This window comes from Thermobia domestica, chromosome 1 (assembly GCF_964235325.1).
Source record: "Thermobia domestica chromosome 1, izTheDome1.hap1.1, whole genome shotgun sequence".
Lineage (NCBI taxonomy): Eukaryota > Metazoa > Arthropoda > Insecta > Zygentoma > Lepismatidae > Thermobia > Thermobia domestica.
In genome coordinates this window covers 59,884,733-59,900,730 of record NC_137454.1, presented here as the reverse complement: position 1 = coordinate 59,900,730, position 15,998 = coordinate 59,884,733, and the positions used below count along the sequence as shown (strand labels likewise).

The following is a 15,998-nucleotide window of genomic DNA, read 5'->3' as shown; positions in this document are numbered from 1 at the left end:
GCAAGAGTCGGGTGAAGTGGAATCACTGTTGCGGAGATATATTTGGTGTTTCTGTTTCGAAATGAACACAATCGAACCAGCTGGAAAACGGCAGAAGGAGAAGGGACGCAAGAGAAAGGAAAATTGTGAACTTTGGCAAATGATAGTTTGAAGGTGGTCCTCACCTTGAGGGTCCTAAAATGGTGGGAAAACTGTGCGAAAAACACGTTTGTTTTCAGTTTTATTTCTTTTTGACAATGTTGCCGTTACTTTCAGGTCCCGAAAAAAATATATGTTGTACATAAGGGTATAACAGATTTTTTAACCAAAAAATCAGGAACTTGTCCCTCCCCGAAATCTTTTTCTACATTTTTTTTTAAATTTTCAACACGCAAAAAATAAAGAAAATATTAATCGATAGTTTTAAAAAAAAATTGGACATTTGCATCTAGATAGTATCTACAATCTGTGAAACTTTTAAAATTTTTGGACCACCCCCACCAAAATTAAAATATGTTCAATTTTGAGCATGTATGATACGATAATTCGGAAAGGGGAGATGGTCAACATTTTTTTTGAGGTAGTTTTAAATCAAGGGTAATCTTTTTGGCCAATAGCGACCCAATTTGGATCAAAGGCCGATTTCACTATCTTAACAGGAAAGACCCTTTACAAGCTTAATACATATTCAGACCAGCTTGGAATTTTGAAATACTAATCTGCTTAAAGTGACTTTTATCAGACGACTATAAGAAAAATTGGCTATTTCTCAAATGCATGGTGGTGTCTTATAATCTTCTGATTTGGAACACATTATGTAGGTTAGTATTTCATGTAATAAGTTCTCTGCGCGGTGTATCTAATTTTGAATTTTGTTCAATATTGAATACCAACCAAAAGGTTGAGGAAAGCTAATAGTTGCTATAGGATATTGAGAAGGTAAGATTTTTCATATTTGAGATTTTAAGGAGAGATGATGGAAAATTTTACATTGATTTTTCATTTCGTGACAATCTTTTCCTACTATCCATTTCATAAAGATAGGCCCCTGACTTCGAGGTGCTGCTGTGACGTCCAGTCAAAACTTATACTGCATTGTCGTACCTCGTTGGAATTGTTGGAATGTTGTCTTTTCAATACTTAAGACATACAAATTTTCTTTGTACTGTATAATGAGAAAAAAATAGAAATTAATGAAAAAGTGCGTATTTTTTCGTATTTTTTTGGTAAATCAATGTTTGTAGGACTATATCTCGGAAAGGAGTTAACATGAAATAATTTCCTGTGCAAGATATGTAGATGCATATATTACAGGCAAGTTCTGAAAATTTAATTAGTCAACACGCAGTAATTTTCTTGTTATTCAGCAAAAAGTGAGACATCATTATCTCTGAATTGCGGCGGTGTATTAACAATCTGAAAAAAACTTTTAGAAAGATCTTAAAGTAGCTTTTTCAACCAAACTGTTTTGACTTGTTTTAAAAGATAAACAATCACAAATATGACATTATGATTTTGTCTACTTTGCGCCCTTCGCTATCGCAGTTTATACGGAGTGCTACGTTGCCACATTTTCCTGACGCGTATACACTCTCAGCCGGACGGGTATTTAAACTTGTTACGCACTGTCCGTCACTTTTTAGAGATATTTTAAAAATGTAATGTCTCCACAGATTTTAAACCAATTTCTTAGAAATTAACAGGATATACAGTAAATGTACCAAGTGTTCAAAATTAGAAAAGCGAACTCTTATCTTGTTTGGATTTGCATGTGATGGTCCTCGAAAATTTGTTGATTTTTGTCAGTTCTTCACTTATTGCACGCAGTACAAAATACACTTGCACAGAAACAAAAACCCGCACAAAGTTTATTATATGATACAACCTTAGTTGATATGTAATATTGAGTTTACAATTCACAGAAAATCTGTTTTCAGATCTAAGAGCTCCAAGCTACATTAGAATTTGCCTTTGAATAGGAATGACGCTTTTTTTTTTTTTTTTTTTAACCGGCGCAGCCTCAGGTTTACTTGAAACAGAGTTACTATCTTGTTCACTCCCGGATACGCCACTGAGCACAGAATAATCAATGTCCTTACTATTAATTACTAACTCATAACCGTCTGAGTCAGAGTCATTCATCAGTTCTGCAATTTCATTATCGCTAAACATTTTGCCTCTTCTTTTTGTAATACCGCCGCTCGTGAAGGAATATCCACTTTTTTTTTCTTTTTTTTTAATCAAAAAGCACAAGATATACTCACGAAAATATAAATGCCCGTTCGTCCGTCTCATTGCAATGAACCCATATGATATGAATGCGTGTGTAAGTTTTTGACGCCTACGAACCGAAGGGAAGTATTGAAGACCTAACAGTGCGACGTGATTAGACGCAAATACAGCCCTCGTCACCTACTCATAGCATTGTTTTCTTTCGTTGAAAGAAAACAAAGGACCCATTCTGTGTTACTGTACATTCGGCAAGGGAATTGATCGCAGAACTTGGGTGAACACGTGATTGCCAAGGCACATTTCTTTTTAACCTTTAACATGTTCGTAAGCTGGAGAGTGTGTATACTGATAGATCTTGAGGTAGAAATGAAGCAATTGTTTATAAATATTAGGGAAGATAGCAGGAGCAGCGATGAGTCAACAGTCATGACGAAAGTGAATGAAGTAAATAGATTAAGAGCTGAGTTTTTGGATGTGTTACTTCAACGTTTTATTTCGATTACATTGAGATGTGTACACTCATGTCCAAAATTATTGTCGCATATCTATAACTGTCTTCTTGTAAGAATATAATTTGATAATGATTTTGCAGGGTACTTTTAATACTGATACTATAAGTAAGAGTCGGGAAATGTATATTTGTGGTAAATTTCATAGGAAAAGAATACGAAAATTAGCATGAGTAAAACAAAATGTTGCTAAATAGATAAGAAAATTTTAGTTTCGTTTTATTGTTCTTATTTACTGCTCTTTTGACATGAAATTTTCCACATAGCCTACATGTCTTTGCCGATTATACACATACTAACATTATAAGAAATACCAGGCGAATTCGTTATCAAATTATATTCCTACAATAACATATTTATAGACATGCGATAATAATTTTAGACATGAGTGTACATGCATTAATGTTTTTATGATGTTGTGAAAGGTTATAATAAATACTTTTTCCTATTACATTCTTATGAAGTAGGCTTCGCGCTACAAGCTTCCTGAACGCGACAACACTGCACGACAGCGTTGCCGCACTTCCATTTACTGTATGCTGTTTCTTCATATAAGCGCGGGGAATTTAAAGATTGGGTTGCAACACGGCTCACCGCTTAACGCAGAGAACATGTTGAAGTAAACATATTTTTTTAAAAAATAAATACTCTACCAACTAAACCCTTTTTTGTTAATAGTTCCAAATATTTGGAACACTAGACTTCCAAATTTTCGAACAGTATTTTGTACGTTTCTCTACCTACCATGGTAAAGGAGATCAGAGCTTCGCACATTTGTTTTAATTACACAAAAAATATCAAGTGATGAAAATTGAACTTTTCACAACTTACAGTTAATGGATGCATCTACATATTGTACACAGGAAATTATTTCACGTGATCTCTTTTCTGAGATATAGCTCTATAAACATTGATCTACCAAAAAAGTACGAAAAAATACGCACTTTTTCATTAATTTTTATTTTTTTCTCACTACATAGTACAAAGAAAATTTTTATGTCTTAAGTATTAAAAAGAAAACATTCCAGTAATTCCAACGAGGTACGACAATGCAATATAAGTTTTGACTGGACGTCACGGCAGCACCGCGAAGTCAGGGGCCTATCTTTATGAAATGGATAGTAGTCACCTGGGGTCAGCTTTACGGATCGCTGACTACCTTTGTTGTATGTCATTCACTGAAATATCACACTGCGCCAAATTGTCTTTTACACAATCTATTCTTTTCCTGGTCACCCTCGTGCCTTTTGTAAGCTTGTAAACTATGTTTTCTCCCTTTTTTGTTTCCAGTTCGTTGCGCAACTCGTTTTAAGTCTTACCTTTTGCTACATTGACTCTCTTAATATTTTTCGTAGCTTCCGTATAATCCTTCAGGTCTTCTTGATATCCCGAGTTCTGCCACTTTTTGTATCGTTCCTTTCAGAGCTGCTTCGACTTCTTCATTCTACTACCACGTTTCTGTATTAATGAAACATCTTCCTTTTGTTTACCTCGAAATTTTTCTTGTAGCTTCGCTTAGTGCTATTGATACTCTATTCCCCTTCCTCTTCTACTTGCACACTTCTTCCATCATTTGGGAAGAATAATATTAGAATAACTACCTTGTTGAACCTTCTTTATGTAAGAAATACTACATTTGCCACCTGTCTTAGCATCATCGGTTCCCTAAACGCTAAACCGCCAACCAACATATGAAAATACCTAGAGAAAATGATTTCGGATTGCGTTTTATTTCAGCTTTTTCATCTATTCCTGCGAGGGAATCAGGAGACCTAGTTCGTACTCATTGTGGGTACAAAGATCTTGCAAAGTTTTTGCACATATCTAAAGACTGGATCTCCTTGGTGTACAGGCAGTATTTGGTAACAATTTTGGACAATGCTTTTTTTTCTGAGGGAGGAGGCTGGTATTTACCATGGACATGTTATTCTATGCATTTTAATTGGCTGTGAAGGCAAGCGTCAAAATGTAAACAAATGGAAGCAGCTAGCAAGTATTGTTATCTATTGATCGAATTTCCTTTTAAATACATATAATACGTTGTCGTCGCCAAATCGATTTAAATTTAAAAATTCATATAAATGCAGAAACGAAGAAATGACTAGATAAATAACACTTTAAAAAAGAAAAAGAATTCGAAAATACACACCTGTTCACAAAAAGCTGGAAACGTGTTCAGAAACTAAGTCCGAAAAAGTGAGCCTAGATCCGTCACAATGCCCGCAGATCTATACACAGGAAATTGCATATTCCCGCCATTCTTTATATAGACACTATCTGCAAACCGTACTGTCCAAGCGATGTGAAAATGTAAAAACAAAATCAAACTACTTATTTCTGAGATTAATATTGATTGCACACCTCATGCACAGTTCCAATATGCAAAATCAACCATTATTTTACGTAGAAATGCTGAAAATGACAGAAAATGGATATTTAAACCTCCAAGTAGGAACCTGTGCTTGGAGCGATTCTATTATCAATATTATAACACAGTCTCTTGTAAGTTGCGTCTGTGGTCAAGCGGGTTTACTACTGATACTGACATTTCTGAAACGAAGGGCAACGGTTCGAGCCTCCGTGCAGAAAGTTAGTTTTTCTTCCTTTTTTTCTAAATATATGAGAACTTTTGTATAAATATAAATTTCTACTGTGAAGTGATTGGAAACACATTATCCGACGACGAACTGTCACTTTTCAAATCCTTGCCACATTTACTAACCCCCTATGTCCATAATTCATATACGAAAACGCCAAAATGAGAAATGTGAAGACAGTTGAATACCTAAAACCACATGCCCAATATGAAAATTATTCATATATATATATATCGGGGGGCTTTGCCAACTTCATTCTTGGAAATGTGAACATTCTACAAGATATTTCATTCACTTCACAATATTTTATTTGAATAAACATAAAATTTCGAGGGGGGGGTCAAGCCCGGAAGTCCCCTAAAATACACCTATATATATATATATATATATATATATATATATATATACAAGGGCGGATCTAAGGGGGGGGCTACGGGGCTATAGCCCCCCCCTTGACGCTCAGGTTTACATGGATAAAATGGGCTTCAATTCAGCTTTACACTGGATAAAACGGCAAATTATGGTTTAGCCCCTCCCTTGATCATATCCTGGATCCGCCACTGTATATATATATATATATATATAATATGCTTGTATCTTTTTTGCATTACAAAAACTTAGGGTACCTCATAATCTGGATTCTTATAAAGCAATGTGAACAATTATTTAGAAAATATGTACTGCTTAAAATCGGATTAAATCGCAATGCCAGTAATCTGTAATATCTTACATTTGTATTTATTTACATTGAATGTGTACTTGTTTTATACTGTAAATTAGCTGTAATTAGCATTTATAGCATGAATATTAGCTGCTACATAAGAAACAATTATCTATAATTGAATTTAAGTAGGAAATTGGTATAGTTATTATAAGAAGAAGCTTGTGAAAATGAAGTGTGTAATAATGGTTGGATCTGAAATAGATGTTGCGTAATGGTGTAATTGGGTACCCCGCCAGCTTTGGAATACTGGGCTCTTCAAACTGTCCATCCTTAGGGATGCGCAGAGTCGAGTCGAGACAGAATTTTCCTGACAAAATTCGAGTCGAGGCACAGCTCTTCCAATAGAAAAATATACATTTGTCGAGTCGAGACATCACTTTTACAGCATATTGTCGAGGTCTCGTGCATATCCCTATCCATCCTACCTAGATAAAATCAATTTTGGATGCGAATATTCAATTTCTTTTAACGATAATTGTAATCTACGATACAGATTGAAGTAAAATCGCGGCTTGAACTGCTTTATTGCCCACTTAACCTTCGTATACTGCAATTATATCTAATTGTGGCATAAATATTTATTATTATTAGAATGTAAACACTGAAGAATATATATTAACACACAATGAGGAATGCTCGTAGTAATTAACAAATTGGTTACAAGTTTATTTAAAATTAACTCTCTTGAAATCTAAATCATCATTATTAGAAAGAAAGCAAGAGAACCGTTTTGTTAATTTGGACATATTATAAGAGATTGAGGAATGTGTATTTAATCGAACAGAATATATGAAACTAAATGGAATGGCATGGATGTGTAAATGAAAAATGAAAGAAAGCAATCCTATTTCGTAATGGATTTAGGTCAGTGAGATTCCTTTATACGTATCAGAAAGCTCTTTAACTCCATACTAAAGGCGTGTCGTATGATTTATTCAAATCGTCAGGTATTCGGACAACTATGAGCCCAATTCGTTTTGCTTCACTGCTCACAAGTTTAACTTGAAATAAATTCTTACTTTTCCACGGAAACACACTGTTTTAATGCTTATTTTATTATGGGTGAAATGTATAATTCTGCAAGTAATGAAAATTTACATGTCCATCTCCGAGATTCGATCCCTTGTCCTTTGGCTCAGCAGTTCTACACGTAGACAAATACGTGGGAGACTCGGGTTCGATTCCCGGCGGGAGCTCATGTGGTTCGGATTCCACGTTAATCAGTAGGTCCAAGTCTCATAGCCTCGCTGCTGAAAGGGGCGCTAAACTAAAATCAACTCAACTTAACGTAGACAACTAGACTAATTGTCGTTGTGTAACAGCTTGCAGGAAAATCGGTTTGAACTGCACGAAGGAAATTGAGGGCATTGATTACAGCTGGATTGAGGCAACTACAATGTGCTCCCATGTATACATAATTTCGAAATATTTTATCACTAAGTATGGCAATGATGAATTGTTTCTACAGTACAGTTAATAACGGATCAACATATCTTATTACACTTAAAAGAGGAAAATACAGATTTACAGAATGTTCTCGATTGTGAACGTTGGATTGTGGGTTCGAACCTATCATCTTTGGTTTACTGTTTCCCGAAGATACTCGAAGTTGAACTTACGAAATGTTTGCCTCAAAAGACCAATATTATACAGTCCAAGTTCAAAAGCTAGTTCTTATAGCAACTATAGTGATTTCGTAATTGAATTTAATTTAGAGTTACCCGGTGCCGTAAGCGTCGGTGGACCATCGATGGGTAACTAGCGACCTCTCGCCAAAAATGGATGCCCACTGCAACAATCCGCGGTGGCCCCACTTCCGTTTTGAAAATTACACCACCAGTGGGCCACCGGTGGCAGAGACGCGACGAAATGCCAATGAATTACAAAATTACTCCACCAAAATATGTTAAATAGCCTATATGCATGATTCATTTACATTGAGATGTGTCTAAAAAGCACTTACAAAAATATATATAAAGTTCTTCCTGAATGGCCCGAAACAGCAAACTTGTGATGTAGAAGCATGGGTTATCCTTGACTCCGGAGCTCACTTTATGAACATTCGTCAGGAAAAACAAATATATAATAATAAATGCATGCACATGACTGGCGATAAGTCGTTTCGGTCCCTTCGGCGATTCTCCGCGACGAATCGAAAGACGGACCGAAAAGAAGTCATCGCCACTACGTGGTAGTAACTGCAACACCCCCTACTCTAGATGTCTGTTTCGACTCGACGAAACCCTGCCGCCAGGAACACACTAGCGGCAATCTTTTGATGCGTCGCTATATCGACGATCGACATTTACCGGCAAGTAGGTCACTAGATATTGGCGACGTTAACGGCATGGGGTCAAGTTTCATCTCACAAATGTGAGATTCTATTTTTGGCATAAATTTTAACTCCTCTTCTCTGTAAGGATACACATCTTAATAAAAATGGTATGATAACAAGCCAGTTCGCGCATGGCACTCTAAAATGTTCTAGGAGGGGCTGGCTATCTTCATGGTTGCTATATATTATGTTTGGTATTTCTGTTTGTATATATTTCATGAGTCAGAGGGTGGCCCACCCTGCCTCCTTCGGGTGCCCATGAGTCAGAGGTAGGTGAAAGTGTTACTAATAAACATCATTTCAAACGGTTAAGCCATTTTTTGTTCTGATAGACGACGTCTTTTTCATTTATATTTTATGTAGATAGATACAGATTAATAGCATTATTACTGTCTTATTATTGATTTCATTTTTACCATATACTTTTCTCAACGTTTAAGTCCTTTAGGCTAAAGAAGACGGTTAATGGACCCTTAACGGGAATTGAACCCGCGACTATAAGACCCAACAACGAACGCGCTAGGCATTAGATATTAAAACAAAACTGACTTACCGAACGTTCCTCAGAAACTGTTTTTTCTTATTTGTAATTGTTTTACTTGGTTTTATAGTTTTAGCAGTACCTCTTTAACAACAGGGGACAAACACACAATTATCACAGATAGGTAAAAACACAAGTCTCTCCCAGCGGGAATAGAACCCGGTACCCCGTATACCAAAGGCACACGTGCTAACCACGGGACTATCTGTGTAGGATAAACAGAGGAGCAGAAATAAACATATATTGCACATTCCGACGAAACGCAAACGTCCCAATGAAAGCAGTATTAAAGGAAAAATGGAAAAACTTTGTGAGCTCTTGAAAGAGCTCGAAGGTCACCTGTGTATGAAGACAAATCTTTATTCAGGTATTAATATCTCGTATAATCGCCGTTAGCTTCGATGACTCATCTTAATCTTCTTGGTAATGAGTTAACCAAGCTAGCGACATATTGATGTCCCTGTGCTATTTCTTCCCACGCGTCAGAAACTAGCTCCCAAAGTGCGTCAGCTGTCCTTGGTGGGGGATCAGGCCAATTTTCGTGTAGAGTTCTTGTAACTTCCGCCCATAGATTTTCCATTCGGTTCAAGTCAGATCCTCTTGGAACCCAATCGACTAGCTCAACATTGGGTTCCTCTTGAAACCAGGCTTGAACTAGATGGGAATCACGTATTGAGCTATGATCTTGTTGAACTTCTACAATGCCGTCTTCAAATAAATTTCTCGCAGCGGGGAGCAAGCCATACTGCGCAATATCCACATTCTTCTGGCTGTTCACTCGGCCTTCTATACGATGTAATTCACCAACTGTATCCTTACACAGCCATCCCCAGCAGTGAATAGTAACATGCCCCATTCGATTCGTTCTGTGCATGTACTGTGGATCGTAACGTTTTCCTGTGGGTCTATACACAAGTCGAGGACCATCATTTGCTGAAGAGAATATCTTTTCGTCTGTGAAGATTACATGATCCCAGATACGATCAATATTTGCCTCAGCAAATGCTAGTCGATCAACTTTATGACTATCCGTTAATTGCTCCTTACACGCGGCTCGATATGCGTGAAGCCCTGCATCTTTAAGGCGTCGCCGAGCGGTGAGGAAGGAGCCAGGAAAACGAGACTCTATCACTAACTGCCGGGATGACATACGAAAGGATTGCGACGGCTTACATCAACTAGGGCCCTATCTTGTTGTGGGGTTGAAACCCTTTGAAGGCCAGTGCCAGGTTTTCTAGACACGTTATCTGTTTCTGAGTATTTCTTCCACTAAGTATATGCTGTAGAACAGGGAACACCAAGACGTTCGCTAGGTTCTCTCACACTCATACCACCGTATTCAACAAGAGCAGTAAGCTGCTCGCGAACATTCTGACCACGATGAGCCATGACTAATGAATGAATTGCAGCTGTTTGGCTGTAGGTGATTTCGTTACTCGTAGGCTTAAGTGGAGAAACTCGTCTTCTGCGACAAGGCATACGTCATGTTTTCGTAGTTAAGCATTTTTCACGAAAAAAGTGTTACAGAGTTGACGTCTGTGTTAACGTTTTTACACACAAATTCTGGAAATGGCGGGTTAGTAAATGTAACAGAGATTTGACAAGTGACAGATCGTTTGATTGTTTTCCAAGCACTTCAAAGTAGAAATTTATATTTATAACAATGTTCCTATATATTTAAAAAAAAAAAAGGAAGAAATAAAAACGAACTCCGCACGGAGGCTCGAACCGTCGCCCTTCGCTTCAGAAATTTCAATCAGCATTACTAAACCCGCTTGGCTACGGAAGCACTTAGAAGGAAATGCGTTATAATATTGATAATTGTATCGCTCCAAGCGCAGGTTGACACTTGAAGTTTTAAATAGTCATTTTCGATCTTTTTCAGTAATTTCTACTTCAGATATTGATTGTTTTTGCATATTGGAACTGTGCATGAAGTGTGCAATCAATATTAATCTCAGAAATAAGTAGTTTGATTCAGGAGCGTCATTTCAGACTTCGCTTGAGGGCGGCAAAAGCACCACAGACATAAGACTTTCCGGTTTTGTACTAGTATATTAGTAGACAATCGATTAAACTATATGTATTTCTCAAACTCTTGGGAGGGGGGGAATTGCCCCCTCCTGCCCTACCTAAATGACGCCCCTGGTTTGATTTTGTTTTTACATTTTCACATCGCTTGGATGACAGTACGGTTTGCGGCTAGTGTCTATATAAAGAACGGAGGGGAAAATGCAATTCCCTGTGTATAGATCTGCGGGAATTTTTGTGACGGATCTAGGCTCACTTTTTCGGACTTAAGTTTCTGAACGAGTTTCCAGCTTTTTGTGAACAGGTGTGTACCAGCAAAAGTTTAGTTCACATTCCAAGATGTGTTCTTTTTGGATCAGTAAAATACTTTCTACGCACTCAGTAAGTGAAATAAACACAATAGATTAATTACTGAAAAACGCGAATTGTAAGCTTCGCTTGATGTTCAAAATGCGAAATCGTAACATAGTTGACTGTTAATCGAGATGAATTGTGATGAGATAAATACGGGAAAAGAACGTGAGTTCGGAAACTGATCTGGAATTGAATTATTCTTTATATATTCCTATGACATAAGAATAACGTGTAACATATTCTTCTTAGGTATACACGGAGTTTCTTATGCATGTGATAGGGTAATTACCCTTCATATTCAACGGTTTTTTTTTTTTTTTTTTTTTTTTTTTTTTTTTTTTTTTTACCTGTTTGGCCAACGGCGCAGCTTTTTTTGCTTTCGCTTCGGGATCTTTCTTTCTGATAGTTAACAGCATAGAATTATAGTCTTCCGATATTTTGTTCAGCAGTTCCAAAAAATACTAAACATGCAGTAACCTAAGGTGTTTTTTTACAATGTTATTCATGGTTTGCTGAGTACTGTCACCTCTGTGTTAGTGACGTTTGCACTAATTGTGTGCACTGAACCTTGCTGCAATATATTATTATTATTATTTTACCTCAGTTTTGAATTGTATTTACCACTTTCGGAAGTTAATAGTGCATCGCAATGGACAACCCTATATCTCGAAAACGACGCCGCAGACGCGCAACTGGTATTGAGAAAACAATCAGTTTGGTCCAGCAAAATCTACTCACAAGTGTGAAAATGTTGTTTGGGACACCCTGTATATGTCTTCTTAACCGACGTTAAAAAAAAAATAAAAAGTTGATGGTTCTCAATTCGACCCATTTATATATATATAGTGTGTATGTTCACGCATAACTTTTTTTTTTATAAAGATTCTTCTTTTCCGATGGTTCCACATAAGTTTCCTAAGGATCTAAATATTCTTCGGAGCTAGATCATGAAACTCCGCAACGGCTGGCAGTGTTTATACCATAAGTAAAGAGTATGAAGAAAACGGTTTAACCCTCTATTTAAAAACAAGTAAGTTGGTTGCAGATAAACAGTGATATTGATGATACACATGTGAGCTGCATTGTGGAAATCAAGTTAACAACAGCATGCTGAATATGCTGCTGTTTCAAACGAACTTTTTCAACAGTTTAGCTCACATAAATGTTACCGCTATTTTTTTGTAAACAGCGTACTTGTTTCTATAATGATAGTCACCGTTATACACCCTCCATACCCATCAATTATGATTACGCTTAATTTCGACATAAGTACATCGCCGGTTTTATTGATTTACTGTTTGTTTCAAGAAATATGTTCTCATGGTATTTTCGTATAAATTTCATTAGGATCTGATAATAATAGTCATCGAGCTTGACCATCAAACTCGTCAGCGGTTGATAGTATTAATATCGGTATTATCCGATTTCATGGTGTGCATTCTCACTCATAACTTCCACACTGGCGTACTGATTTTGATTATTCGTTTTTAGTTTAGTATACTTTCTCGCAGGTTCCATATAAATTTTATCACAATCTAATGGCATTCTTTGGAGTTGGACCATCAAACACCAGCATCTGATACTCTTAATGCCGTGTGTATGTTCATATATATCACATGTTTCCTAGACCGACCCATTTTATAGGAAGTTAGTTTCCTACGTTTAGTTCTAAACTACTGGAGATATGGAAAAGTGGAATAATTAAACTTTTGTCAGTTAAATAGTTAAAACCTTTGCCAGTGAAAATTGTTTACAGAAATAAGTAGGAAACAGAAATAAATTTGGCATAAATTGTGGAAAAGCACTGCATAGGATGCTTTAGTTACGTTTGAAAATAATATTTCTGTAGAAATATTTCCTACTGTGTATTGTTGTGTAAGGTTTAAGTAAAAACGTCCTAACGAGGTGCACCCAGAAAGTGTTCCGATAAACTACAAAAATGAAAGACGAACATAAGAAGAAAATGATTTTATGTGGAGTTAATGATACATAAACATTTTCAACATACGCCTCATCCTTGTTCAGGCATTTGTCGTAACGCGACACCAGCTTTGTATACCTGTCAAAGAATTCTGCCACCAAGGATTGGAAGTAGGTTGTCAACCATCTGCAACTGAGCTACGTTCTCGAAACGTTGTCCAGTCAAAAATCACTTTACTTGAAGGAACAGATAGAGGTTGCCGGGGCGAGGTTCGGGCTGTAGGAGAGATGGTAAAAGATATCACAACTAGCTGTGGTCGGCACTACGGTTTTCGTTGTGCACATTGGTGCGGCTTGCTGTGAATTGTCTGTACCATCTTTTGACCATACCTTCACTCAGGACATCCAGTCCACATACTTCACGAAAGTGCCGACATATCTCTGACTTTTGACAAAGTTTTCAGTTTTAAACTAGAAATGTGAAGATCTTGATATTGAGGTGTACTCGCGCCGAATAGTGATGTTGAGTGTGTTTCGGAAAGACTGATGTAAAACTTTGAATGTACAGTCTTTTTATATATATATAAATGAAAAAAAAAAAATATTAACAGCATCTTAGCTTGGAGAAACCTGATTACCGCGCGTACTTCACACTAAGCACGAAACTGTATGCGCGCAGCCATTTTACCGTACCACTGACTCCATATAAGTGCTTTCGTACCAGGTTATGACCACATGATCCTCATCCACTCCTGCGCAAGCACGTCCTGTTCTTACCACTTGTGCCATCTTGGGGGTACTTTCGAAACTGACTTCCTGAATACCTCGTAAATTCATCGAAAGATGTGGGGTATGAAACGTCTACTAACGGAAATCGTTGTGTAAAGACCTCTTCGTACTATGAATTGTATACGTTTTATGATTATTAATCTTTTTAATGGGACTTTTAGTTGTAAATATGCAGTAAATCATTGATGCAGTAACGAAGTTTTTTTTTTTTGTTTCTTTATCCACAGAAGTTGGAGACGTATTTACCACCACGCCCACAGTTTGTAGAGCCATCTGGTGAAATGGTTGAAGAGGTTGACCTTCATGATTACGATCCGAGTGAACGTAGTGGTATGCAAGGTAGACATGAAGCATACGCTAGTGATGATGAGGACCACCATGGGCCAGGTATTCAATGTGCCCATCAATGAATAGTGAATTTATTATTGATATTAATCATATGGTGGCTCGTAAGGTGCGGATCATTTGATTCTGTTGAAATCATATGTTCCCTACTTTTTGTGAGCTCAATTCTGAATAGTTCCACTTCTTGATTTACTAGACGAAGGCGAGCGGTTCAAGACAGGTAAACGTCGGAGTTGGAACTGTGCGAGTGAAACTTCCATATTATAGCCTAAAGTATTTAAATGAAAATTCAGAATACATTGCAGGAGGTAGACAAATCTGTGCGTTGGTGTTTTGCACTTAAAAATTAATTTATTCAGACTATTTTTTGATCTCTGTTTGCATGTATATTGTGTATCAAAAGTTTTTATATGGTTTTGACAAAGTTTTCAGTTTTAAACTAGAAATGTGAAGATCTTGATATTGAGGTGTACTCGCGCCGAATAGTGATGTTGAGTGTGTTTCGGAAAGACTGATGTAAAACTTTGAATGTACAGTCTTTTTATATATATATAAATGAAAAAAAATATTAACAATGGTAACATATTTTCAGCCTATACTTCGCGTGCAGAGAAACCTTCGAAAACAAAAATTATGAAAATCAGGTATTCGGCTAATACAGTCTCCGTATTGAGTTAATGGGATAATAGAAATACACTTTCGATCATCAGTGAACAGCAACGTATAGTGTAAACCCTGCTGCAGTTTGTGTATCTTTTATAAAGTTTTGTTTAATGTTAATTCAAATATATTGTAATTTACGCATTAGAACTACCTATATACTTATATATCTATATACATATATTTGCCGTATTTGTGGAATTGTCTTTCATTTAGTAAGCGAAGACAAAATTTTCGGTGGTGACGTGAACGAGAAAAAAAAATCAGGCTCCTTCAACTACATTGTTTAGTGTTTGCTGTTTGTAATACTTTGAGTTAACCATCGTATATCCAAAGGTATCGAATATATTGTATTGTTTCCGTTCAATATTTCAGTTCATGTCTCTTAAGTATAAAAATTTGTTTCACAAAACTACCATTTTAGTATTGTGTAGAGAGAATAATTTAGTCTCGCATGAATAATTGGGAGGATAAGTTCTTTTTTAGTAAAAATAACAAAAAAAAGAAAGCAGCAGACAAGGTTGCTAAACGAGCAAGATTATTTTTTGATAGGGAAAAAAAAATCATGATGTATATTTTAGTTGTCCATATCACGAAAATGGCTCAAGTGTATCTGTGCTTGGAAAAAGTTCTCGAGAGTAAAATATGTCTTAAACCAGGCATTAAAGAATATTTAACGTGTTTTATTTGTCATTTCCTTTATTTCCTTGAAAGTTTTAAATCATAATGATCTCGTAACTTCGAAATGTGTATGTTGTGTTGAAATAAGAAAAGAAAGCGTTTATAATTTGAGATTTTCATCTTCGTAATGGACTATTAGTTTCATAACAGGTGTTTACAGAAGAAAATAATATTTTATAGTATTCTTTCTGTTTTCAGTATGAGTGATATTCATGGTGGAAGAAACGTGACCACCTACTCTATTTTCCACTATGAATAAATTAATTTACTACGTTGCTAATATCTTCAGCAATCGAGATTT

General features: G+C 36.4%; 1 protein-coding gene across 1 annotated transcript in view; it reads left to right on the top strand.

Moving 5' to 3' along the window:
* LOC145685166 (dnaJ homolog subfamily A member 2-like) overlaps nucleotides 1-15,688 on the top strand; it is a 57,096-nt gene extending 41,408 nt beyond the window's left edge. Inside the window, exon 8 of the mRNA XM_081757520.1 lies at nucleotides 14,239-15,688. Within this exon, the coding sequence (XP_081613646.1) occupies nucleotides 14,239-14,421 (183 nt within the window). The 3' untranslated portion in view covers nucleotides 14,422-15,688. The remainder of the gene's footprint in view (nucleotides 1-14,238) is intronic.
* Nucleotides 15,689-15,998: the final 310 nt, after the last annotated feature.